At 31.2% G+C, this 27,280-nt stretch overlaps 1 protein-coding gene across 3 annotated transcripts in view; it reads left to right on the plus strand.

Annotated features, from left to right (window-relative positions):
* Window positions 1-27,280, plus strand: part of LOC111621380 (serine/threonine-protein kinase 24-like) — an 80,513-nt gene that overhangs the window by 38,224 nt on the left and 15,009 nt on the right. For all 3 annotated transcript variants that reach the window (XM_023363489.1, XM_023363491.1, XM_023363488.1), the window contains exons 2-6: window positions 5,181-5,405; window positions 7,691-7,856; window positions 10,531-10,688; window positions 10,762-11,106; window positions 18,392-18,634. In XM_023363489.1, the coding sequence (XP_023219257.1) occupies window positions 5,181-5,405; window positions 7,691-7,856; window positions 10,531-10,688; window positions 10,762-11,106; window positions 18,392-18,634 (1,137 nt within the window). The remainder of the gene's footprint in view (window positions 1-5,180; window positions 5,406-7,690; window positions 7,857-10,530; window positions 10,689-10,761; window positions 11,107-18,391; window positions 18,635-27,280) is intronic.

A 27,280-nucleotide genomic window follows, 5' to 3' on the forward strand; every position in this document is an offset into this window, starting at 1 on the left:
AAAAAAACTAATCTATTTATTCATAAGAAAAAATATCTATTTATTCATATATAAGTAGTGTTTTTCACAACAAATTAGATAATAGAAACATCCGACGACGGCGTCATTCGAGAGCTTTCGACGGACTGACGACAGTGACGTCGCGTGTCACGGGGGAGGGGTGTGGTGAAAAGCGAGTACAAGTGGCTGAGAGATAGAATCGGTGCCAAATCCTCGTTAATCGATTCAGAATGATTTTTAAATGTTTTTTTTTTCTTTTTGATAAAATAAATAATATCTGCGTATGGAACTAAAGAGCCGCAGCTTCACATCCAAAGAACCGCATGTGGCTCGCGAGCCGCAGGTTGCCGACCCCTGGTATATCCCATATAATTAGTTTATTGGTATATCGCTATTAACAAACTTTGTGTTGAATTTTCATCGATGTTTAGCCTAACAAATTTTTTTTTTAAATAATAATCGTTGCTATTGTATCGTTAAAAATTATTTTAAAATTATTTTATTGCTCACAAAACAAACAACCACTCATAATTAGAAAATTAAGTCTCGTTTAAATACTGGCCTCCCTTCAATGGTCAAGCTGTTGACGCCAGCTAAAACACGCAAAAATTTAACAAAAATAATATTAAAGTTGCCAAGACATAGCCAAATATTGTAATGCCACATCACTAGCGGACATTTGAAATTTGCCGACTAGAACGGTCGGTTGACCGATGTGACAGTTAATTGGGGGTCGGATAATTGATGCTCTACTGTATATGTTTAATTTCAATTCAATTCTTGTTTCCAAAAACTGCAATTAATAGAAATACCAAGATGATAAGAATTAATAGTACTAACAATAAGATTCAATAAAAAAGAAGGTTACCAAAAAATATTAATGATGACAATTAATAGCAATAATAATAATTTTATTATTAATAAAGTAATTGATTAGCAACAAATCATTTGTTGATTTAAGTTATGAAAAATCAGGTAGTCAAACACTGATCAACAATTCCTCCTCAAGCAAAGCTCTAATCACACAATTATCAATGCTAGGGAAACCCCCTCAATTATTCTATGAGGCTCTCATCAATTAATACTCTTTCAATATAACAATGTCAATTACTGCCTAACTCATTTACATAGTCATGTGGACCTAGACTTAACATATCTGCTGCCAGCAACTCTATTCCTGAAAAATTTGTAATGATTATTTATTTATGAAATCAGTACTAAATTAAAAATACACCTATTGCAGACATTCTCAAAATTTTGTGTGTAACATCTAGTGGCCATTTGCATTTTATGCATTTTGATGTTCAGGTCTAATTCCCATATTATTCTCCTAATTATGCAAATTAATAGCTGGGTAAGAATGTTGAGAAAGTGGTTGAAATTTAACAAAATTGGTTTTCAAAACCTTAGGATAATAGAAATAAAAAAGCAAATAAGTTAACTCATACTCAAAAACAATACTTATTTTATTTTCAAATGTTTTTTAATGTGTTGCTAAGATGACATGATAGGTAAATTCTGTCACAAGAATGATGGAAGAGTTTAAACTTTTTTTATTTGTAAAATTTCTACAATAGAAATGCATGTTTACTTATTTAAAATGATTCATTGATTCATATTGATTACAATATTTATTAGATAATCAAGAACTTCAAAAATTATTTTTAATAATAGTTATTATTAAATTAGATAATTTCATAAAAACTTTTTTCTTTTTGCTGATTAAAGAAAATTAATATCTAAGATCATTATATACACACAGACATAGTAGAGCATTGCATAGCCAAAATAAACAGTGTGGAACAATTTTGGATAGCTTTCCTGCCCAGATAACTGAACACACTTAGTAGGGAAAGAATAAAAAGTATTAATTTTAATTCTAGTACAACAGTAAAAAAGATGACCGTATTTTGACGAGTATAAGTCGCTGTCAAGTATAAGACGCACCCCTATTTTGAGACAAAAAATTTAGAAAAAAACTGTTTTAATGGGATTGTCTAAAGATGCATTTTATTCGATTTTTTATTCAAGAATATGACGGATGGATTAAACTTTTAATTAAATTTAAATTTATTTAACTGAAATAATCGTCATTTCTTAATGTAAACTCAGAGGTCATGTGATGACAGTCAACAGAACATGACGGCAATAACTCGTGTGTAGCTACTCTGATAATCTAGGTACTCTAGCCATTCGGATGAGGGACTGTCTGCTTAACGGACCACTGCACAGGTTGGTTCGTAGAGTGGACCACTACTGTAGGTAATTTCACTGTAAAAATGGTTACCTGTCGAGTATAAGACGCACCATGATTTTGAGCCCCAAAAAGTAGTAAAAAAAGTGCGACTTTATACTCGTCAAAATACAGTAAATCACAGAAATTTAATACATATGAATGATTAGAAATAAAAAAATTCAGATTTATTAAAAGCAAGCACTATTTGCAACTTTCCTTGTAATCTAAAACATATGAATTTTGTATTGTTTCATTAGTAACAGTAAAATCATTAGTAATAATCTTCTATAAACCCACTATTGAGGTAGCTCAATAGCGAGTCTATAGATCATCATCAATTATTACTATGTTCAAAACTTTTCTGAATTTGTACCCTGAATTCTTTCAGTTAATCAATTTTCCAAAAAATTGATTTTTGGATAATCAATGCTCTACTATATATAAAATGCTGTTGGGATTTATTCCATTATATAACAAATAGCTTATGTGAGATCCAAATCGTCCCTGGGTCTAACTAACTATTTAAAAATGAAGTTAAATTTTTGAAGAAAAATATTCTTTCGTTTTGGTGAGAAATTAATGGTTTCCTAATGTGGGAAAACTGATATAGCCACTTCCTTTGACAGAAGTAGAAGCATCCTTTGTTTTTCCCTTATCTGTTACAAATCTCACCACACTGGGAATTGATGACCCCTCATTTATTCCCCTTTTCATCCGTTCACATGAAAGAATCCAAGTATGCTGATTGGTCGCTAATCAAGAGATATAGTCAAAGTTTAGCAGAATTCGGGGAGTATGTCTCTAGATCTGAAAGTGGAAAGAAGTCCACACATTTGCTCCCTAAGGCCAATGCCCTTAGTTAGGAGAACATCGAAGGATCTCAGAGTAGTCAGACGTATTTCCATGCAGTATCCTAAGGTCAACGCTTTTGGTTAGAAACAGTATAGTATTTTGAAGGCTATCATCCATAGACATAATTATCCTATGTTAAATGAGTTAAATTAGAAACATAGAAGATATATTTAATATTGTGATTATCAAGACCTCTCCATGAATAGGAGTATGAGAACCTTAGAACTGAAGGTATATTTGACAAATACAGAAGAAGATGCCAACTAAAAGGTTGTATGAATATAATGAATTTGTGAGCTCTCTCTCTTGAAGCGTAAATTTTGATCATTCGTTTAATTTTAATTAAGTCAAATTTGTAATTTTATTTACTTTTCTTTATTAAACGTTTATTATTGTTAAAGAAATGTTTTATCTTTGTTTGCATACCTCCACATGCGTGTTAATCTGCGTGTAAAATAACTGATTAACTGGTGTCACGCCCCTGGCGTAGATCTAGACTTCACAGTCCAGATCGGTTTAAATATTAACAGCCCTCCTGGTCAATTCTTGATGTAAGATTGGATCTTACGATCCGAAACTCTGAGACCTAGTTTTACCAACTAGCACTGTTTAAGTTTACTAACTATCCTAGTGGAGTAGTACCCCTGGCTATTCTCACACTTATTTATTTACTTTAAGTTTAACACTTTTTAAATAACACTTTCATATCAAGAGAATTCCAGTTGCCTAGCAATAATTTGCAATTTTGTAGATATTAGATATTATGAATTTAGAGATATTTTAAAGATTTTTAATTGAAAATAAAAAATTACAATTTAAAAAGTCAAACTTCTTAATACAAGGTGTGACAATTTAATTCCGGGACTGGTCATATAGTGCTGCATTGTCAGTGTGCAGAAACTTTTTTTTTTTTTCATTGGATAGTCATCATTTCCCCAATCGGGGATCAGAGTCACCCTTGTCCCGCTATCTGCACCACAAGGGAAATGTGCAGAAACTTGTCTAAGCTTGTCATAATAGTTCAACCATCTGGCTACTTGTCTGCAAAGATTTTTTTGTGTCTCAAACTTGTTCTTTTTCTGTACGCCATTCACATATTGTTGTGAGAAAGTGCTGTCACGTTTTTGACATGGAACAAAAAGTGAACATTAAGTTTTGTTACAAGTTGGGTAAAAGTGCAACAGAGACGTATGCCCTCATCAAGCAAGTTTATGGAAATGATGCCCTATCCCGCTCTCATGTTTTTGGGTGGTTTGTGCACTTCAGGGATGGTCGGGAAGACCTTGAGGTTGATGCTCGTCCTGGACGACCTCAATCAGTTCAAACACCAGAAAACATTGAAAAAAATCAGAGACTTGCTGTGATATGATCGTCAAACGTCTATTCAAATGATAATGGAGACAACTCACTTAATCATCACCGAAGATTTGGGCAAAAGAAAAATCTGTTCCTGCTTCGTTCCGGATTATCTCACTGAGGACCAAAAGTGTCTCTGGCTGGAAGCGTGTCAACAGTTCATTCAAGATGTTGATGATGACTCGAATTTCCGAAAATCAAAATCGCATTAAAGGGACAAAGATTCGACGACCTGGAGGACATACAGTGCAATGTGACCAAGGAATTGAGAGCTGTCAACGGAAGTGACTTTGCTGAGTGTTTCAAGAACTTGTACAAGCATTGCGAAGTGCATTGCCCTCCAGGGAAATTACTTCGAAACATATTAAAAGGGTTTTTCATTATGTGTTCTTTGTGTTCTTTTATTACCCCAGTCCTGGAATTTAATTGTCATACCTTGTATAAACAGTTACAAAGCTTTGTGTGTGTTAATCTTCAGTTTTCAGTTCAATTAATTTTTTTTAATGTTTTGACACAGACAGACCAATACATTATGTATAATGAAATATTTCATTATTTAATGAAGACAATACAAAATTGTTCTGCTTTAGCATATTTAACAAAATTAAATTTATTTTAAGTTAATTAAGTTTAAGTTTTTTTTTATCTATATAATTTATACATTATTAGTAATTACTATTATAAAATATTATAGTGATTTGTTTTATTGTAATAATAATTAATATTTCTTTTGTAGAAAGTGGATCCAGAGCTTATCTTTACAAAACAAGAAAGGATAGGCAAAGGTTCTTTCGGGGAAGTATTCAAAGGAATTGATAACAGAACTCAACAAGTAGTAGCCATTAAAATAATTGATTTGGAAGAAGCTGAAGATGAAATTGAAGATATTCAACAAGAAATCATGGTATTGTCACAATGTGATAGCCCTTTTGTTACAAAATATTTTGGATCTTATCTCAAGGTAATAAAGGCAGTTTTGAATATTTTAATTATATTAGCTCAAACTATAAATTGAACAAACTAATGAATTATAACTTAATGATTGAGTTAATCAGTTAATGAATAAATTTGAATAAAAAAGGGCCTCTATTTATTTAACAACCTGAATTTTCTTGTTTTTATGGATGTCAGATATTTACAAACTGATTTTATTTTCAAGCATAACATGTACAGATGTACAAAATTTATTTTTATTTAGTGATTAAATGTTGAGTTCATTATTTTTATAAAATTGTAAAAAATATTTTATAGTTTATGAATTTCATTTTTATTTATCATAATAACTTTTATCTTTATTTTCTTGAATGCAATATATTGGGTTGTTCAGAAAGTAATTTCATTTTTTTATTACTAGAGGAATTAGATGTATTTTTGCCAGCCAATTTCATTTTAAACCACATTTTCATTATATATTTTGACTGCTGACATTTAAAGGCTTATTTGTAAAAAATTTTATTTGATTCTGTACAATTTTTCTTTTTTGATGTCCCATCAAATATAGAAAATTGAAAGCATCATTTTTGGCATATTTTCCTTTTTTATTACCAAAAAATCAAAATGCTGTTCAAGCAAGAAAAAAATGTGGTTCATGTATGGAGATGTGCTGAGAGAAACACAGTGCCAAAACTGGTTTATAAAATTTCGTTCTGGTAACTTTAATATTGAAGATGCACCACATTCTGGATGACCAGTTGAAGCCAATGAAAAGAAAATAAAGGTACTGATTGAAGCAAACTGCTGAATAACAACACATGAAATCACTAAAAGATTAAATTTGTCAACTTGAACCGTTTATGATTACTTGAAACAAATTGGTTTCATTTCAAAGCTCAATATATGGGTTCCACATGTTCTTAAAGAGAGATGCTCTCTTTGGTGGGATTTTAAGGAAATTTTATTTTGAGCTTTTACCAGACAATTTAACAATTGATTTGAAAGTGTACTGCCATTGAGTAAACAAATTGAATATCATCATCAAACAGAAAAGGCAACCAGAATTGATCAACAAAACAGGTGTAGTGTTTTACCATGATAATGCTAAATTTCACAGAAGTTTGGGAACTCGTCAGAAACTGTTACAGCTTAGATGGGATGTGCTATCACACCAACCATATGTGCCAGATTAGGCACCCTCAGATTATTACTTGTTCTGGTCTTTACAAAATTGTTTAAACTGTAAGACATTTACTTCAAATGAAAATATCAAAAATTACTTGGATCTGTTTTTTGTAAGCAAACATCAAAACTTTTATAAATGTGGAATCATGCTACTAACAGAAACGATGGCAACAGATATTTGACCAAAATGGTCAATATATAATTCAATAAAATATTTATTTATTATAAAAATATTGTTTTTTTGCCACGGAAAAAACGAAATTACTTTCTGAACAACCCAATACTTATAGATGTTATAAAATTTAACTTTTAGTGAATGATCTAGTAAGTATATTTTGCTTTTATAAATATTTCATCTTTCATTTGATTACAATGGTTTGCTGTTCATTCTAATAAAAATGAACTACTCAGTGTTTCTATGGTCTTCAATGTTGGGATGGGTGATCTGTAGATAGACTAGTTCAGCATTTTAATTTAAGTCTATTTGCCCATTAAGAATGATGGGTTATAGTATATAATGTTTAGTAAAGTAAAACTAAATGAAATAACATAGTAAGGACAACATTTTATTAAAGAAAAATTTACTGTACATCACAAAATATTTTTAAAGATAATATTTTTGATGTGTTGAATATTCTAAATAAATTTATTTATTCCTAATTATGAAAAGAGAAGACACTGAGGTCGGCGTTACATGTGCATTTTTTTAATCGCAAGTACTTTTGACGAACATATAGTTGTCATCATCAGGCAAATACGAAGATTTACCGAAAAAATTTTAAACGAAAATAATCCGATGTAGAATCTTCGTATTCGCCTGATGACGACGACTATATGTTCGTCAAAAGTACTTGCGATTAAAAAAATGCACATGTAACGCCGACCTCAGTGTCTTCTCTTTTCATAATACAGTATTTTGGTGTGACACTCATCGTATGGATTTATTCCTAATTATTAAATTTAATACAAGATGACAGCTTAACCACCTAAATTATTCAAATTATGTAATTAATTTATAATTAATTAGTCATATTACAGCCAAATTAAAATCTGGCAGTACTGCTTGATTATTTAATTTTAGGTATTTTTATGCATTCAGTTTGTATCTATAAGTTAATTAAATTTCAGGGTACCAAATTATGGATCATTATGGAGTATTTAGGAGGTGGCTCTGCTCTTGATTTAATGAAAGCAGGACAATTTGAAGAAATGCATATCGCAATAATACTTCGAGAAGTATTAAAAGGCTTAGATTATTTACATTCAGAACGAAAATTACATAGAGATATCAAAGGTATAGTTTTTGTTATGATCTAAAAGTTTCTTAAATAATATCTCACAAATTTTTGTTTCTTTTATACAAGTAATATTAAAGGAAAAGCAAATACTAGACACCAATTAATAATTTTACATGTTAATTGATGAGACTATTTCTCATCTCTAAAATTGCGCTGCTGTCAACAGCTTCACACCTTAGAGGTATGAAGGAGTACATGTCAGGAGTTGCAATTTGGTGCAGAGTATTTGGTGTCCAAACCATGCACACATAAAACAAACCAGACTTGTAGGTAGTCAGGGGACCAAGAACCAGGTCAAAATAAAATACAAGAGGCTGAGACTGTTTCTACAAACAGGTGTGAGTGCGAGATTTGTGCATGTGTTGCTTGCGCTCTCCGAGACGTAGTCTTGTCCCAAGAATGGCTTCGCTGTTTTACTTGTATTAATTTTTTAATGACCTGAACCAGTTATGGATGTTACCTGAAAAGATCCATAACTGGTTCACATCATTAAAGAATTAATGTTAACATGTAACGTATAAGATCTTCCCTAAAAAGATACTTTTTATGATTTTGTAAATTTCTTAAATTATTATAGCAATCTTAATTTCTTAGAGTGAGTCAAGTAATAACATTTTGCTAAACAGGAACTGTTACATTTAGTTTTTACATTGTCATAAATATTCTGTATATTAACAGCTTGTTGGCAAATTGTCCGTTATCATGCAATTAACTAACTGTAAATAAATTCAAATTTTTTCTATATTAAGAAATTATGAAAATTATTATCTTTCACCCATTGTAAATAACTACCAGAATGGCTTAAGTGATTCATTTCACAAAGTTGTAAATGATTATAAGCCATCGTTATCATCATTTTTATCTAATAAAAAGTTAATGAATGCAGATCATACAGAAAAGAATAGTGAACATAGAAAAAACAATATAAACAACTATGCTTCTGAAGATGCAACTAATCACATAATTCAACACAAAGTGCCTTTATATGAAGAAAATTCTAAAGTTCCTTTAAAATATGTTCATCATGTCACTGTTACACCAATTGTTAGAAGTAATCAGAATAAAACATTAATTGGTGGAAGTGTTAGTCACTCTGATTTAAAAACAAGAAACTATGGTAATNATTGTTGAAACAGATAAACAATGATATACAGTGTTACCTTGGTATACGTCTGCTTTAGAATACGTCCTGTTTGGACGAAACAAATTTTGCTTGGTATATGACTTGTTCGGTATATGACTTAATTCAATTATACGTGCCATCTATGAACAAGTAGCACTATCAGTGTACTAGACCAGACTAGACATTCACGATGCAATAGTTTATAACTTTGTTAAATTTCTTCTGATTTTAATTTGTAAGTAAAATTATTTTTATTAATCATGAATTGCAAAAAGGCAGATGAAAAGCAACAGAAAACTAATAAAATGACTAGGATCACAATGGAACTGATAAAAGAAATTGTTGAGAAATATGGAGGTGGCATGTGTGTTCGATATTTTAACTGTTGCATACTGTATTCTGAGGATAACGATATCGACAATCATGAAAAATAAAGACATTATTAAATCTGCTAACGTTGCAAAAGGAGTTAAATCAATTTCTAAACAGAGATTGAAGACATTAGATCACGTTGAGAAATTGCTTTTGCTTTAAATAACTGAAAAACAGTGTGCTGGAGACAGCGTATCAGAAGCAATTATTTGTAAGAAAGCTAAAAAGATACATGCTGATCTCATGAAAAATCAAGCAGGAACTAGCCAGGAAAGAGAGGTGTTAAAGCCAGCCATTTTTTTCACGTGAGACCGGATTAATCATTTTTACATTACTTCTTGTGGGAAAGGTTGGTTTGGTATATGTCCAAATCGGTATAAATCCGAACATCAGGAATGGATTAAGGTCATATATCAAGGTTCCACTGTATACATTTTTTAAATTTATATATATAATTTCCATAGAAACGAAAATTAACATCTTGATGAAATACACTGTAGGTTTTTTAGGAAGGTTTTTAAAATATTCAAACCTCTGAAATCTGTTCATGCTTATAATAATAATGCACAGTTAGAAATATTTCGTATTTGCAAATTAGGAAAAAAGTTAATAGAAATATATGTCTTTTAAAATACTAATAATAAAAATATTCACAAATGGAAAGAATGCATTTCTGTTGACAATAACGTGTGTCATTAGAGAAACATTCTTTTTATTTTTTTTTACAAAAAACACAAGAGGAAATACTCTTACTGTATATGACCCCTAACAAGTGAGAGGAGAAATTCATTCTCTGGTTGTCCACTAAGAGTGTTAAGAAATACAAAAATTGAGATATTTATTTATTTGATCAGGAAGGAGTAAGTTTGCAAATAAATTTAATTTTCATATTTTATTCCTTTCAGATTAAGTAATTATTCAAATATTTGGCAGTTATAAAAATATTAGGTCATGATATTTCATCGCCAAATTTATATGAAATATTATCTTATGTTATCAAGTCATTCATTATATTATTCTGTTTGATGTTCAAAATGATGATAAAATTTAAGTTTGTATTATTTACTCTTTGAATGTTTATTTCTTGCTTTAGGAATTAACTTTGTTATGAGTTTGTTAGCAAAAGCAATAAATTCATTTAAAACAATACAATATTAATAATTATTTTATTTTAGCTGCCAATGTCCTATTGTCTGAAATGGGTGATGTTAAATTAGCTGATTTTGGAGTTGCTGGTCAGTTAACAAATACAACTAGCAAAAGAAATACTTTTGTTGGGACACCTTTCTGGATGGCACCTGAAGTTATAAAACAATCAGCTTATGATTCCAAAGTAATTATTCTAATGTACAATATTTGTTTTCTTTATTAAAAATTATCTCAAAAATTTATATTTTCATTTATAGGCAGATATTTGGAGTTTAGGTATAACAGCTATTGAATTAGCTAAAGGCGAACCTCCAAATTCTGATCTTCATCCAATGAGAGTTTTGTTTTTAATTCCTAAAAATAATCCTCCACAGTTAACTGGAAATTATAACAAGCAATTCAAGGAATTTGTGGAAGCATGTTTGAACAAAGATCCTGAAAACAGACCTACAGCCAAAGAACTTCTGAAATTTCCATTTATTCGAAAAGCAAAGAAGAATTCATACTTAATTGATCTTATAGAAAAATATAAACGTTGGAAAGCTGCTGGAGGTGGTCAAAGTGATAGTGATTCAGAAGCTTCTGATTCTGATGAATCCAAGATGAACGATACATGGAAAAGTTGGCGTTGGGATTTGGGAACTGTGAAAACTCCAAACTCGTTAGAACTTAATATGCCTTCAATTGCTGAAAATGATAATAATGTTGTTGTTGTAAAACCTACAAAATTGTCTACACAAATTAAACTTCAACAACAAAATGGTGACTCTACTGCCACTCCGTTATCACCTCTATCTCATAAAGAGAATTTATATTACAGACAGATGGAAGGACGGTCACAATTGGTATGTAAATACAAAAAATTGTTTTCCGGTATTTTTAAAAAAATAAATTGTTTTTGTGTGTGCTTTTTTAATAATTATTATTATTTTAAGTTATTGAAATACTTTTAATATTGACAAATTTTCATAAAATTCTTGAATTTAGTTTAATTGATTTAAATAAAAGTATTTTATGCCTCAAATATCATTTAGTATAATCATAATAAAGTTTTTATCTCTAAGAAAGAAATTAAGATCCATACAGAGGGATGCATAAGGTCATGATTAGAAACAAAATTTATTATATGTAGATTTGTGCTGATGTCATTAGTCCAAGAATTAAAGTGCATTTTCTTTTTGGGTTTACTTTATTTACAAGGTCTGTTCAAAAAGTATCGGACCTTTTTTTTTCTGCGTAAACCAATGATGCGAGAGAGGCCTCCTTCGGTGGAGTTGTGGAGGGGACAGTCTTGCACAGCCCTGAATTTTTTCCCGCCTGCAGGAAGCGTCAGTCGTTGGCAATCGGCGTATGAGTGAGGTCATGTAGTGCGCTCTCGTCGGATTTCACTAAGCTGGAAAATGACTGAACAATGTGAGCAGCGATATTACATCAAATTTTGCCAAAAACCTTGGTGATACCCGAGTGTAAACCATTCGCAAGATTCAGCAGGCTTTCGGGGACGATCCTCGAGGCCAAAAAAAGCGCGGCAGGTCCGCAGCAATATCAAAGGTCATGTTGACAGTTTTTTCGACTCTCGNAATTTTATTTAAAATTATTAATACTTACAATAGTAAAATGTAAGTTACTGTAAATTCCTGTTAATACATTTTTAAAGAGACCAGCTTGGGAAAATGACTTAAATGGGAAAACATATTAGGCAGGAATGAGAAAACAACTTTTTTTAATCCAGATATTTTATCACAAAAAGGATACAATGAAATGTAATGGCTACAGCTTTTTAAACTACGGATCTAGAATGGCTTGCTTCTTGTTTGTAGTGCAAGCTTCTAGTCATTGTGGTGGAGTCAGTAAACAAAGTTTGACTCCAGCAAATTTCAAATGTGCAACTCCAACTCATACCTTTTCTTCTTTTAAAATGTCACACTATGATTCCTTTTATAAGAAAGCTACCACTGAATATTTTTATCTAAAATTTCTAATGAGGGCAGCAATAGCAGCGTCAATGTATTGCAAAGGTTTGAAAGCATCTGTTGGGATGATATGAGTCACCTTATTAAATGTATGGAAAACTGAGAACAGTAGCCCTTCAGATGATCTATGTATGGGCAAATCTAATAATTTTATTGCTGCATCAACCTCTTTTTTCTAAGTGAAGTTAATAGAACAAAAAATATCCAGTGTATACAGTAGACCCCTATAACGCTTAGATACGTTCCACTTTATAAGAATTTTATGTTGTAGGAATCCTTAAATACATGAGCCAATCACAGCCCGACACGTGTGAAGTTTACAGACTACGGCTGTTTGAAAGGTTTTCTTCCATAAAATTAACTGATTCTAGACTAATTTGACTCAACATTTCCAAAACATGTATAATTTTTTGGGAATAATCCATATAAACTATGCTATAAACAAAAAATTGTAGGATTACTTACTGAGTGTGCACCATTTGACGTAGCCATTGCTTAAGCTTGTTTTCGTTGCGGAACAGCGCATGAAACAGCGGCCGCGATTTCTGATATAAAATAACTTGACCTTTGAAGACGTCATTAATATAAATAATTTTTATCGCCGTTGAATAAGAAATGTTTCTTTCACAAGAAATGTATAAAATTACATACTGTATTAGACTTACGGTACCTAATTTACATACTGTACAGACGATAGCAAACTCAATTTACCCACCTAAACTCTCCGTAGTGTGGTGCTGGACGGTGGAAAGTAGTTCGACTGCTCATCCACTATTGGTCCAGATTTGACCAATCTTGTCGCAACACAAGTCAGCGACGACATTTTAGGAGTCCCTTTATACGAATACTGCCGCAATTTTTTCGCTACATTATAGGAATTTCCGTTATAGGAACCCACATTATAGGGGGGTTGACTGTACTTCTCTAACATAAGAAAAGTTTCATCTGTATCCTCCCATGCTATGAGAATATCAACATAACGCAAGTACAACAGCAAGTTGTGGATGGCAATCAGGAAATTGAATGTTCTGTGCTCAGTTTCTCTCGTGATCAATTCTGCTAGAACACTAGATAAAGGGGAACCCATGGGGACCCCTGTTTCTGTAAATAAATTTTTCCATTGAAACGAAAATAGTTGTACTTTGTGAAGAAGATCAGCGCATCATGTATATCCAGTATCTGTTGAACTCTAAAGCTCTTCTTGAAGAGTAGAGAATTGACAAGCATTACAACTTTGAAAGTTGTACTAAAGTTAACTAAAGGGTACAAAGATACTACATCCAGTTTGTAGAAGTTGTATGTGATGGTTTGTACTGCACCAATGCTCAAAGTGATGGTGGATTTAGCAACCAAGGATAAGGGAGTAACATAGGGTTAGTCTAGGATAAGTGTGCAGAGAAATCTAGCTGATGCCTTTTCTAAAAAATAGGTAGGATGGGACAGCTTGTAAACAAGTGGTCTCAATGGCCAGCCCACCTTATGCATTTTTGGCTTAAAGAACAACCTGGGACATGCAACATTGGAGGGAGGATCAATACACCCAGTTAGGACCAATATCATCTGGTAGGGTTATGATTCTCCTCGTTTTCCATAGAATTGTTGATGTAGGATCTTCACCTAGCACCGAGGATTGCAATTGGGAAAGAAACTTGTTCACCTTGAGGAGGAAGTCGTCGTCTTTACACAGCACAAATTTCTTGTCCTTGTGTAAGACTAGAAGCCTCAAGTTGGCCCTGGTGAGGAACTGTTACCATTCAGAAGTCCACACAATGTTTAGACTCATCAGACACTTGTCTTGCTGTTGCAAGTTTTGTGATTACCAATAATTCCATTTGTGGATACATGGCTGCTGGCTGTCAAGGCCATGTATTATTGGTATACATTTTATTGTATTTAATTTTATGAAAAAAATTAAATACAAAAAAATGCAGAAAATAACAATTTAATGAATGACATAATAAATTGGTGTGTAAAATAGTTTCTCCTGCTTCGGATACTGTTGGAAATAGTTAATTTCCTACTGACAGTTGAGTAAACTCATGTACATTGTATATAGTAGAATTTTAAAAAATGAATTTTAGAAAAAAAATATGAATCATCCTGAGCCAGACTGTAGAGTTGTGCCACCCCATATCTTGTTGGGAAGCTACTACACCGAGGAAAAACCATTATAGTTGGAATGGCACAAACATTACTATGATTTTTCTTAAATGTTTTTTGTTTTACTTTAAATTAGAATGATGAATTTTTTTTAATTTTCAGTTATTATCATTACTTTTCTGATAACTAATAAAATAATTTTTAGTTTAAATTAGTCAAATGGATAAATTAAAAATTTAGAGGGTACAGCTCTCTAGATATAAATATATTCATTTAATCTATTCGATGCTGAAATTTTTCTCTGTTGCCTGTGATGCCATGTTGAATTTTCGTCAGTGTTAAGCCTAACATTTTTTTTATTAATAATAATCGTGTTTACTGTGTTGTTAAAAATTATTTTTTATATTGCACAAACAAAATAAATATATTGAAAAATATAAAAACAAAAAAAATTATATTTTAAAAGTTTGTTTTAATATAAAAATTGTGACACATAGCAACATCTAGTATCAAAAACGTTCCAATGTAAACACGAAAATATTTGGGATCACCCACGCAGGTCAATGAGGTCAACACGAATATTTTCNAAAGTATTTTCTGAAAGTATATAGCATGTCATGTGCATTATGCTTTTGGTGTGAAATGGCCTTTATAGATGAATATTTTTTATATATCTAAATTTATCAAAGTGTCCATTTTCTAAAAAATTTCTTTAGATACTAATTAAAAAGTATTTTTTATATTTTACCAATAGTAAAATTCAAGGTCAGAGTCAAAAGAAAATTTTACTGACTCTGCCTAAAAATCTCACTCCAGTGACTGACTCCACAACATTACTTGTAACGTGTAAGAGTCTAGTCCAGAGGTGGCAAACAGTTTTTGCCCCTGGGCCGAATTTGAAAGAAAACTTTTTCTAATGGCCAAACCACTGGCTGCTCTAGGAAGATTTTGAGGTGGGGTGAGATCTCATTGTGATGTCACCCCATAGAGATTAGATTGTAGATAGAGATTACAGATACATTTTTCACATTATTATGCTTTATCAACATTCTACACTGTACTTAAGAGATTGTAATGGAGGGTTAACTCTAAACACACAGTGAGTTGTTGACTTTTTTTTTTTTAGCATCAGAATTTTTCATCAAGCTATTTGGACTTGAGTAGCTAGTATTGAAAGATTGATCACGGGCCACATAAATTCATTAGACAGGCTGTATGTAGGCCATGCCTGGTCTAGTCCACTTAAGCAGTTCATAACTGTACTTGGCACATTTTGGAGTCCAACTGTGTAATGAAACATAATCTGAAATTGTGTATCATTACATAGTTGGACTCAAAAATGCTTGATGCTTCAGAAAAGCTTCATATTGGACTCTTCATCTTCTTCACTCTTATTACTTGCATTGTTTGCATCCTAGATTTCTCTCCAAACTCTGAATTTCACAGCCCAGAGTATTATCATCAACATTAATGTAATCATTAAAGTTGCCATTGAACCCTAGTGTGTCCTGCACTTGCTGCCAATCATTTCATCCTCGCTGTATTCCTGCAAATCACTTTTATTCACATTTATATCTGGTTGTTCATCATCATTTGCAATTTTCTTCACAAAACCTGTTTTCCTGAAACAATTTGCTTTAGTAATGCTTGGAACAGATTCCCAGGAAATGTATTGCATCTAATATGGTGAGTTTGTATGTTTTCACATCCAAATTACATTCTATGTGCTGCAGTAATCTATAAACAAGCCATTTATAATAATGATATCTCAAAAGTTTTATAGCGTTGATCTATAAGCAGGAGTACTGATTGTTTGCAGGAAGAAATTGCAAATTGATATATCTCAGGTTGATGTCCTTTTGGATGTGCAGCACATTGATCAATACAGATTATCTTTCTATTTTTCATCTTAGCATAAAGTGCTCTTAAATACTTCTTAAAGATGCTGTCTGTCATCCAAGCTTTGCTCAGAAGTCGAAGGAAAAGTTTACATATGTTTAAAACCTCTTAGTTTTGCTGACTTACCTATTATGATTAATTGGAGCTTTTCATTCCCATCATGTTAGCTCCAACAAGTATTGTCAGCCCTTCTTTGCTGTATTTACTTTCACTACAAGTTTCACCTTTCAGTGTATATGTCTTATCAGATAACATATTGTAGAAAACTGCACACTCATCAACATTGTATAAATTTTTTGAATTGTAATCTGTTATTGTTGTTGGCAAAACTGTCCTTTCATTAATCTATTTGCTCAGTGTCCATGCCTCATCACACCACTGATATAGTGGTGTGAGCATCATAAGACAAACCACACCTGTTTTGAATTGGTTAATCCATCTGTTATATCCATCAATAATTTTAACTTGAGTGTGAAGGATAGTGCCATTAACTGAGATGTTCATTGCATGGGTTTGTTTGAACCACTCAAGCAACTTTTCTTCAGTTTCTTTGTATTTTGGCTGTTTTACTTTTTTGAGCTTTACAGACACTTCTGGTTCCATCATGTCAAAACAGAGTGAACTGCACTTTGTTTTGACATGATGGAATTCAAAGTAGACACTGGTATATTCAATTCCTTAGCCATGGCAATGCACATATTGTCAGGATTTGTATCTACTTTCGTTATGTCCAATTTGTTTTGGACTGACAGTGCTTTGCACTTTCAGTCCAAAACAAATTGGACTGACTTCAAGTGCAAAGCACTTGAAGTCAGTCCAATTTGCTGTTGCATCATGGCAAGTAAACTGACTTCAAGTGCTTTGCACTTGAAGTCAGTTTACTTGCCATGATGCAACACAAAGTATGAGTTGTCCATCTAGTTTTAGCCCAATCATCCTATGCCTGCACTGTTCGGTTAGAACATATAAAGCATAACAGTAAATATTTTAGTTTGGTACAAAATAACTTTATCACTGTCAGCTAAGTGAAGTACTGCACTCACCTATGACAGGGTAGTTAAATCTGACTGGGTAGTATACATATGCAGGCCTGTTACATGCAAATATAACTTCATATCAGTCTTGCCAACTCTAAAATCATTTGCCAGCACACATCTATCTTTAGTGGATATTTTGTTTGGTTGGTTTATTTCCAGTACAACAACAACAATTAATTTGGTTATCCTTTAATGGGTCCTCTGAAGTACTGAGAATGGTAATCCATGTGGAAGTGCTGTTTGTACAAGAATTCTTGTCTATGAATAGATAAGTGTGTTATCACTCTCTTCTTATAGGCCACTAATTTGTGGGACATTGTGTCACAGCGTTTCCAGTGTATATAGTATATGAATTTAAGTTAATGGGCTTTTGTTCAATAACTTAAATTCCTATACACTTTTGTGCAATAACAGTCTTCTAAGCAAAGATGTTGATATTGAGAAAGTTGACGACAACATGGCTAATTTTATCAACTTTAAGGTAGATTCCAACTGAGTTGCTGTTGATGAAGTTTTAAACTAGGTCTGGGCTCTTTCATACAATGAGCAACATAAAAAAAAAATAAGTGTGATATTGTCACTACTTGGTACTATAAGGCCGTCTTTGCAAATTATTCTCTCTTGTTTTATGAACTTTATTATTTTAGAATTTACATAACAGCACTCTTACCCTAAGCTATTACAAAATGAAAACAAAAAGTGAAATGTAAATTTATAAAAATGAATTTGTTCCAGATTTTCTAATATATTTTAGTTTTATTGTATATATATATTTCTCAACTCAAATATAAGTATATTTCTTTTTCAAAATTTTTTAATGTATTATTTTATTTTACATTAATATATTATTAAATAAATTATTTAGTGATGAATCCAAGATGAACGATACATGGAAAAGTTGGCGTTGGGATTTGGGAACTGTGAAAACTCCAAACTCGTTAGAACTTAATATGCCTTCAATTGCTGAAAATGATAATAATGTTGTTGTTGTAAAACCTACAAAATTGTCTACACAAATTAAACTTCAACAACAAAATGGTGACTCTACTGCCACTCCGTTATCACCTCTATCTCATAAAGAGAATTTATATTACAGACAGATGGAAGGACGGTCACAATTGGTATGTAAATACAAAAAATTGTTTTCCGGTATTTTTAAAAAAATAAATTGTTTTTGTGTGTGCTTTTTTAATAATTATTATTATTTTAAGTTATTGAAATACTTTTAATATTGACAAATTTTCATAAAATTCTTGAATTTAGTTTAATTGATTTAAATAAAAGTATTTTATGCCTCAAATATCATTTAGTATAATCATAATAAAGTTTTTATCTCTAAGAAAGAAATTAAGATCCATACAGAGGGATGCATAAGGTCATGATTAGAAACAAAATTTATTATATGTAGATTTGTGCTGATGTCATTAGTCCAAGAATTAAAGTGCATTTTCTTTTTGGGTTTACTTTATTTACAAGGTCTGTTCAAAAAGTATCGGACCTTTTTTTTTCTGCGTAAACCAATGATGCGAGAGAGGCCTCCTTCGGTGGAGTTGTGGAGGGGACAGTCTTGCACAGCCCTGAATTTTTTCCCGCCTGCAGGAAGCGTCAGTCGTTGGCAATTGGCGTATGAGTGAGGTCATGTAGTGCGCTCTCGTCGGATTTCACTAAGCTGGAAAATGACTGAACAATGTGAGCAGCGATATTACATCAAATTTTGCCAAAAACCTTGGTGATACCCGAGTGTAAACCATTCGCAAGATTCAGCAGGCTTTCGGGGACGATCCTCGAGGCCAAAAAAAGCGCGGCAGGTCCGCAGCAATATCAAAGGTCATGTTGACAGTTTTTTCGACTCTCGTGGGGTGGTGTGTCGTGAGTACGCACCACAAGGCCAAACCATCGCAAAGGAGTACTACCAGGAGGTCCTTCGTCATCTTTCTGATACAGTGTGACGCAAATGACCGGATCTGTGGTCGATCAAAACTTGGCAGCTCCATCGTGATAACGCATCCGCCCATTCTGCGCATCTGATTCGGGCTTTCGTTGCCAAACACAATACTCCTGTGGTTCGTCACGCTCCGCACTCTCTTCACATGGCTCCGTGTGACCTTTGGCTATTTCTCAAGCTGAAAATGCCGCTAAAAGGAACCAAAATTTAGTCGAGAGAAGACATCATGCGAAATGCGACGGACCGGCTGATAACCATTTCAAAAGATGCGTTCCAGCAGTGTTTCCAGCAATAGCAGGAACGCTGGGAGAAGTGTATACATTACCAAGGAGACTACTTTGAAGGGGACTAGAGTTTTGTACCTCAAAGTCAATAAATTTATTTTTGCCAACCAAAGGTCCGATACTTTTTGAACAGACCTTGTAAATACATAATGATGATTATTATTATTTATCTTAGATTTTATACTTTAAGTATTATATATTAATTATAAACAGTATAAAGATATTTTATGAATTATCAAAATTTCTTTAAAGTTAAAAATGTTTAAATATGGAAATTAAAATAAATTAATGATTGAAAATATCCTTCTACTTAGTTTATTAGATCAATTGTTTTATTTGACCTGTTAAATTAATGGAACAGCTTTGAAATAGTTCAAATTCAAAGTTTGTAATAAAATGTGTTGTCAGCTTTAGCAGTTACCTTAATTTTTAACACATTGAGTTTCAAAAATTAAACATTGAGGTCTGATTTACAGATTGAATGTGAAATATATTGTTCTTTTAATTAATTTTTATTCTAAAAATAACTGCTAAATTTAAATTATTTCTATTTATTCAACATAATAAACAATCACCTTATTATTTAATTTTTAATTGTTCAACCAAAAACTTTAATATGCAGTTTAACCAAATAATATTTTAGTAATATAGCTTATATCGATCTGTAATTTTGTTTTTCTTGTACATAGACATAAGATGTATTTATTTTCTAATACAAACAGTCAGATCCAATTTTTTTTTAATTCAGTGTGTTTAAATACATAAGTACTTTTTTATTTTATAGTTATTTTGTCAAGCATAATATAGTTACAGTAATAACAACTTTTGAGAATTTTTAATACACAGAATTACTTTAGAACTAGTTTATTTAAATCTGGATAATTCAGCATGCCAATAGATAATTGGAAATGCTTTTAATAATTATTACTGTCATCAGGTCCAATAATATACAGTCGACCCCCCCCCTATAAGATCATAGATACATTCCATTCTTTAGGAATCCGATTTCTTACGAGTCGTTCCAATCACAGCCCGACACGTGTAAAGTTTATGGACTACGGCTGATTGAAAGGTTTTCTTCCATAAAATTAATCGATTCTAGACTAATCCAACTCACCATTTCCAAAATACCTATAATTTTTTTGGAAATAATCCGTATAAACTACGCTATAAACAAAAAATTGTAGGATTACTTACCGAGTGTGCACCATTCGACATCCCCATTGCTAAAGCTTGTTTTCGTCGCGAAGCAGCACACCAAACCACGGCCGATTTCTGATAACTTATTTTTCTGCGAAAACTTCGTTGAACTTCGGAGACATCATTAATATAAATAATTTTAATCGCCGTTGAATAAGAAATGTTTCTTTCACAAGAAATGTATAAAATTACAGTACTGTATTAGACTTACGGTACCTAATTTACATACTGTACAGACGATAGTTAGCGTAAAAATCTCCGTAGCGTGGCGCCACGCTAGACGGCGGAAATTATATATTTAATTATAACAAAGTTACAATAAGTTAATATATAATTATATATACAGTACCTAATTTATATATAATTAATATATAATTATATGTACAGTACCTAATTTATATATAATACTGTACAGACGATAGTAATCTCTCCGTAGCGTGGCGCTACGGACGGCCGGAAAGTAGTTCGGCTGCCCGATGACGTTTTACATAATTATAGGAGTTTTTTACCGGTTTTTACGGATACCGTCGCAATTTTTTCGCAGTTTTATAGGAATCATAATTATAGGGGGTCTACTGTATATAAATAGTTTAATTTACAAAAGTTAAATTATAAATTTAAATCTGTTTAAAACTATATTGATATTCCAATCTGAGAAATATAAGTTTCCAAATCAGTAGTTCTCAATCTTTTTGAAGTCGGGGAACACTAAACTTTGACATTTTTTCCACAGAACACTTACAATACATCAGCTTTAAAACAGTGGTGGCAAACCTTTTTGAAATCAAGCCCACTTGGTCTAGTAGATGACAACATTGGCATTTGCTGATTACCTTCTCATACAAAAATTATTTTACATTGTATTGATTGTTCTTTTGTAACAATTTTTAATTGTATATTTGATTTTTTTCGAAGAACACTTGAAATGGCTTCACAGAGCACACTTGTTCTGCAGACCACGGATTGAGAACCATAGTTCTAAATGTTTAGCTTGAATAAAATTTAATTTAAAAAAGCAATTTAAACTAAAATTTAAATTGAATAAACATAAAAGAAAACTGGATTATTGAATTGTTAATATTACTAAAATAAAACTGCAATTAATAATGTTTTTCAAAATAAACATTTCTATGTAACAAACCATTTAAATAAAATTTGTGCCTCTTGCTAAGACATTTTCCATTTCTAGAGTGGGTATTTCTATATTTGCTCATCAAAACTTTCTTATAGTAGCTTTTTCATCTTATTTAATAGCATAATTAGATTTCATTGCAAATGATGAAGGTATTTTTGAATTTCCAATATTATCTAAGAATATTTTTCTTATTTTTAAAAGTTACTCAGAATATGTAATCAACTTTAAAAATGTTTACTCAATTTCCTAGAAATTTATTCATTTATTTAAATCAAAACATATCAAATCTTCATTAATAGGGATTACACTGTCATTGCAAGGGAATGCATTGCTTCAATCATCTTGAAGATCATGCAAAGTAAAAGATTATTTTTATGTTTGAACTAAATAAAAATAATATAACAAACAACATTTTAACTTTAGCAAAGGTTAATTCTTTATATTAACTTTATTAGCGAGAAAAGAATTTTATATAGTGTTGAACTATCTTGAAATAACTTTGCAACTTGATGGATAATTTATATTCTGTCACTCAAACATACAATGTCACACTTCTTCTGACCTCTTCCAACTCCTTACATTCACAATATAAATGAAAAATATAAAATCGACTTTGCATTTGTTACATGTGCAATTTTTAATCTTCAGAAAATCTATTATGACACAAAAATTATTTGATTTTGATTGCATGTAGAATCTTTTCATTTTAAATGGAATTTGGTAAAGGATAACTATTTCTAGGTGGGGAAACTCAACTCTGGTTATTTATACCAACTGTAAAATTTTGAATTCTTCTAAACACTTTAATATATCAACTAACTAGGAAATAAACATTTTTATCCAATACATTTGCATAACCAAATTTTCAGTTCTCTTCAGTCAGGTTAAATAAAATATACGATGTACCATAGCCAGCCGACATTGAACTGAATTTATACAACCAATTGTTAGAATCACATTTCTGTTTATCTGTAATTTTAAGTTCATCCAAAATATTTGAGTATTATATATAGGTTGTTCAGAAATGATTGGCACTACAAAGTTTTTCTTTACACTAACCATTTAATAGGACAAAGTGAGTGCATATTACATTAGAAGGTATTCTCCACCAATGTTTGTGCAATGTTGCTATCATTCTGGCAGATATCCAGCAACACCTTTGGACAGCTACTAAAGCTCAACGTTGGAGAACTCACCATGCACTGCTTCTTTCATTGCATTGAACAGAGCATAGTCACTCAGTATAAAATATGGTGGATACTACAGCATGGTATAAACCAGAGCTTGCATGATGGCAACAGTATGGCAACTGAAATGTGGCTGGTAGAAGTATCCCCATTTCCTGGGGCAGTGTTGCTGAATGTTGGAATTGCTATAGTACCAGTCATTGATGATGCTCTCACTGGAGGTATCCAAGCCAATATCAGCTCCTCCTGATCCCAGAATAGTTATCATTAGCTTCTTGGCTTGAGAGTACCCAGCATGCTTCCACTCCATGGACTGGGGTTTCTTTTCTGGCATCTCATGTCAGAACCATGACTCATTGCTTGTGACCAGATACTCAAGGAACTTCACTGATCTGTGCTGTACAGCAGCAGAAGTTATCATGTTTCCATACAATACTGCTTCTGCTGAATGGTGAGAAAATGGGGAATCCATTGTGTATAAATATTTTTTTGTTTTAAAGTCCTGATGGATGATGGTGTGCAGAGTTCCATGCAATAGACATGTTGCATCCTCCAGTTCATTAAATGTGATTCTCCTGTCCACCATTATCAAGTCAGACATGTGATGGATGTTGTCTGGTTTGCATGCACTTGCTGGCCACCTACTGCTTTTGCCTTTTCAGCACAGTTCTTTGCCACTTTTGAACTCCAATAGTAAAACATGGTTCTGCAATCTGGTACACTGTTCCCACACACTGCTGCTAGCCTTCTGTGGATGTCCAATGCAGTCATCCTTTCCTCTGCAGAAACCAGTCCATTGTTACCCATAATTATTTGCTTCTGTATTTTTATTTTACCTTGCCCACAAACTTGCTTGCATATCAACATGAATGACTAAGCACCTTTCTTCCTTTGCAGTGCAGCACCTTCATCTGTTAGCAACTAACACATCTGTAGTGCACACTCAAAATATATTTCAAACTGCTAGTTTTTTGGAATTATGGGAAGATTGTAATCGTTTTTGAACAACCCTAATATTATCATTATTAGTAATATTTGCTTTCTTTTTTGAAAAATTTCATAATATAAATTATCAAAAAGGGTTCTATCCTTAATTTATTTGCATCATGTTGCATGGCATAGTCTGGCACTGCTCCAGTCACATTTAGAGAAAAAAATTGCTTAAAATTTCTAATTAAATAAATTAATAATAAACTGCAATTTACAATAAATAAAGTTAAGAACTCAATCCAGTTGCATTTTTTTAATTTTTTTATTAGGTCAGTTCATAAAATAAATTAACGAAATAATTACTTGTTTATTGAAACCAAATTCAATACAATTTTAATAAAAAAGTAATTTTAGAATATTAATGCAATAAACATTTAATGCTTTAATTTCTAGAGCTATACATTCTGAATTATATAAAAATGTAATATAATATAATTTATGATATCTGGAAAATATGTGTTCTTAATAAAAATAAAATAAATTACAAAATTTTCATGTTTAAAGTTATTTTGATTTAATTAATTAAGAAGAATTTGATATTTATAATCTACTTTCATCTGTTAATGGTTTCATGATGGTATGAAAAAAGTTGGCATTTTGATTCAAAAAGTATAAGGTTATTAATAATTTCCCCAATATTTTGAAATTTTTATCATCTAAAGAATCGTGAGCAGGGGATATAATAGTTTGGAGATTTAATATATCTAGAAATATATACAGTTTAGCATACAGGTAAATCAAACAAAATCTGTAATTTAAGATAAAGTAATATATGTAGAAGTATATGGAAGTAGAAATAGAAAATGTACTATTAGACTACTGAAACAACATAGTTATTTTTTTAATAGATTTGCTCATCTGTTTAATAATCTAAGAATATTTTTCTTATTTTTAAAAGTTACTCAGAATANATTATTGACAGAATTTAAGAATCAGATGATAAAACTTTATTATTAAAATTAGTTGTGCTTTTAATGCTAATAATAATAAAAGAATTAGAAACATTCCTGATTTAGCAGAAGAAATGAATATTGTAAAAATGAGCTATTAATAAAATGTATTAGTTTTAAATAATTCTATTCTTGATTCAAAAAATAAAATAACTTCAATTTGATGTGTAAATAAAGAATATATTGACAATAGAGGTTTTTTTTTTGGTCAAACAGAAAGATATCCATCTTGATTTCTGATAAGTTTCTCTTGGTGTTTCATTAATAAGTTATATATATGATGTAGAAAATGTAGTTATATATATGCAACTTTGTGGAGTATATAATGCTTGCAATTTTGATTTGACAAGTATAACTGCTTTTTTTGGATGAATATGCTTGAATTAACTTAAAACAAACAAAAAATAAAAATACATATTTTCTTATACTTGCAAAGATAACTGGAACAGGAAGGTCAGAGTATAACAACTTTTTACAGTTTCAAACACTAAGACTGGAATAAAGTATGTCATATTAACCTTATAAATGAAATTGCAGTATAGTTTAATGCAGATAAAATACAAATGTTTTTGATCTCCTGTGTAGATCAAAAACGTTTGTATTTTATCTGCATTAAACCATACTGCAATTCCATTTAGAAAAAATGCAAACTGATGAACCTTTATAACTTTTTACAGTTTCAGCAAAATTTTGGTTTAATACAACTTACAAATGTTCTTGGCCATTTTATACTTGACACCTTCATGTAATTAGCCAAAAGAATGTTTTAAAAATTAGAAAAAAATACAAAGTTTAGAACAAAATAAATTTGAATATTTGCAATATGTTTCCCACATAATTCAAACAAATCACAGCACAACTATGCATTAAATAAATTAAAAATACATAGTAGGAGTAATGTTTACATAATGTCATACAAAGTTTTCCACATGCTGGTTGCAACTCTGTAGGTTGTAAATTATTATTATAAAGCAAAATTTTGCTGGGACTGTGAAAATGTCTAATTTCCAAGTATATTTGTTGAAATAAAAATTCATCATCTTCAATCAAAGAAGAAATGATAAAGAATACATGTTTATATTTTAGTATATATTCTCCTATAATTTATTAACAGATCAATATAATGTTTATATTTTATGAAATTTTACATTGTTAATAAGTTATGAAAGAAAAATTGAAAATAGGTGATATATTTACAAAAGGTAAGACAGATGGTGGTGATGTAATTATCAACATTTCAGTCTTTTCTGAAAACATATCTGCAACTTGATAGAACTAAATATATTTTATAACTAGGAGGGATAAACAGATTGTAAATTGAAGACAACTCCTAATTACCTTGTTATTAAATTTTGAATCCTGTTTTTAATTTCATTTTTTGCAATTTTGAATTTTTCTGAAATTCAATTCTGAAATACTCTGTTGCTATTATCAATTGTCTTAACAAATGAAATTATCTATATATATATAAAAATGAATGTATGAGTGTGTGTCTGTCTGTCCTTCATGCATTACCACACTGTTTATCCAATTGCCATGAAACTTTGGGAAGTTGTTCAATATACTCCTGCGAAGGTTTCTGGCATAGTACATTTATCCTATGATAGATGGCACACATATATATAAGCATTTCACTGTGTGTTCTATTGATTTCAAATTGTGAAGACCATTTCCCCCCTCCAAAAAATATCTCTATATATGCATTTGTGAACTGTTATTTACGATATTTGTAATAATTTTTCTTTAATCACTCTATTTCAACTTTTTTTTTTTTTGCTAATTATATATTCGCTCAAACTTTGTTAAAACCTTAACTATATCCCGAACAACAACCGAAGTTGTAGGAGGAAATTCGCCTATTTTACCGATCTAGGGATCCCCCTTTTCCAAATTTTAATATCAACTCAAAATAATTTAAAAAGACAAATTATAATAAAACGGTTTATTATCCAACTATCAGAAATTTCACAACATGCTAAGGAAGAGAGGAAGGAGCAATTAAATAATTAAAATTGTAAAGGATTAAAAAAATATATATATAAATAGGGAATATCGTACTTCTGACAATCGCTGCAA

This window comes from Centruroides sculpturatus, unplaced genomic scaffold (genome assembly GCF_000671375.1).
Source record: "Centruroides sculpturatus isolate CEXI.00-Female unplaced genomic scaffold, Cexi_2.0 scaffold129, whole genome shotgun sequence".
Lineage (NCBI taxonomy): Eukaryota > Metazoa > Arthropoda > Arachnida > Scorpiones > Buthidae > Centruroides > Centruroides sculpturatus.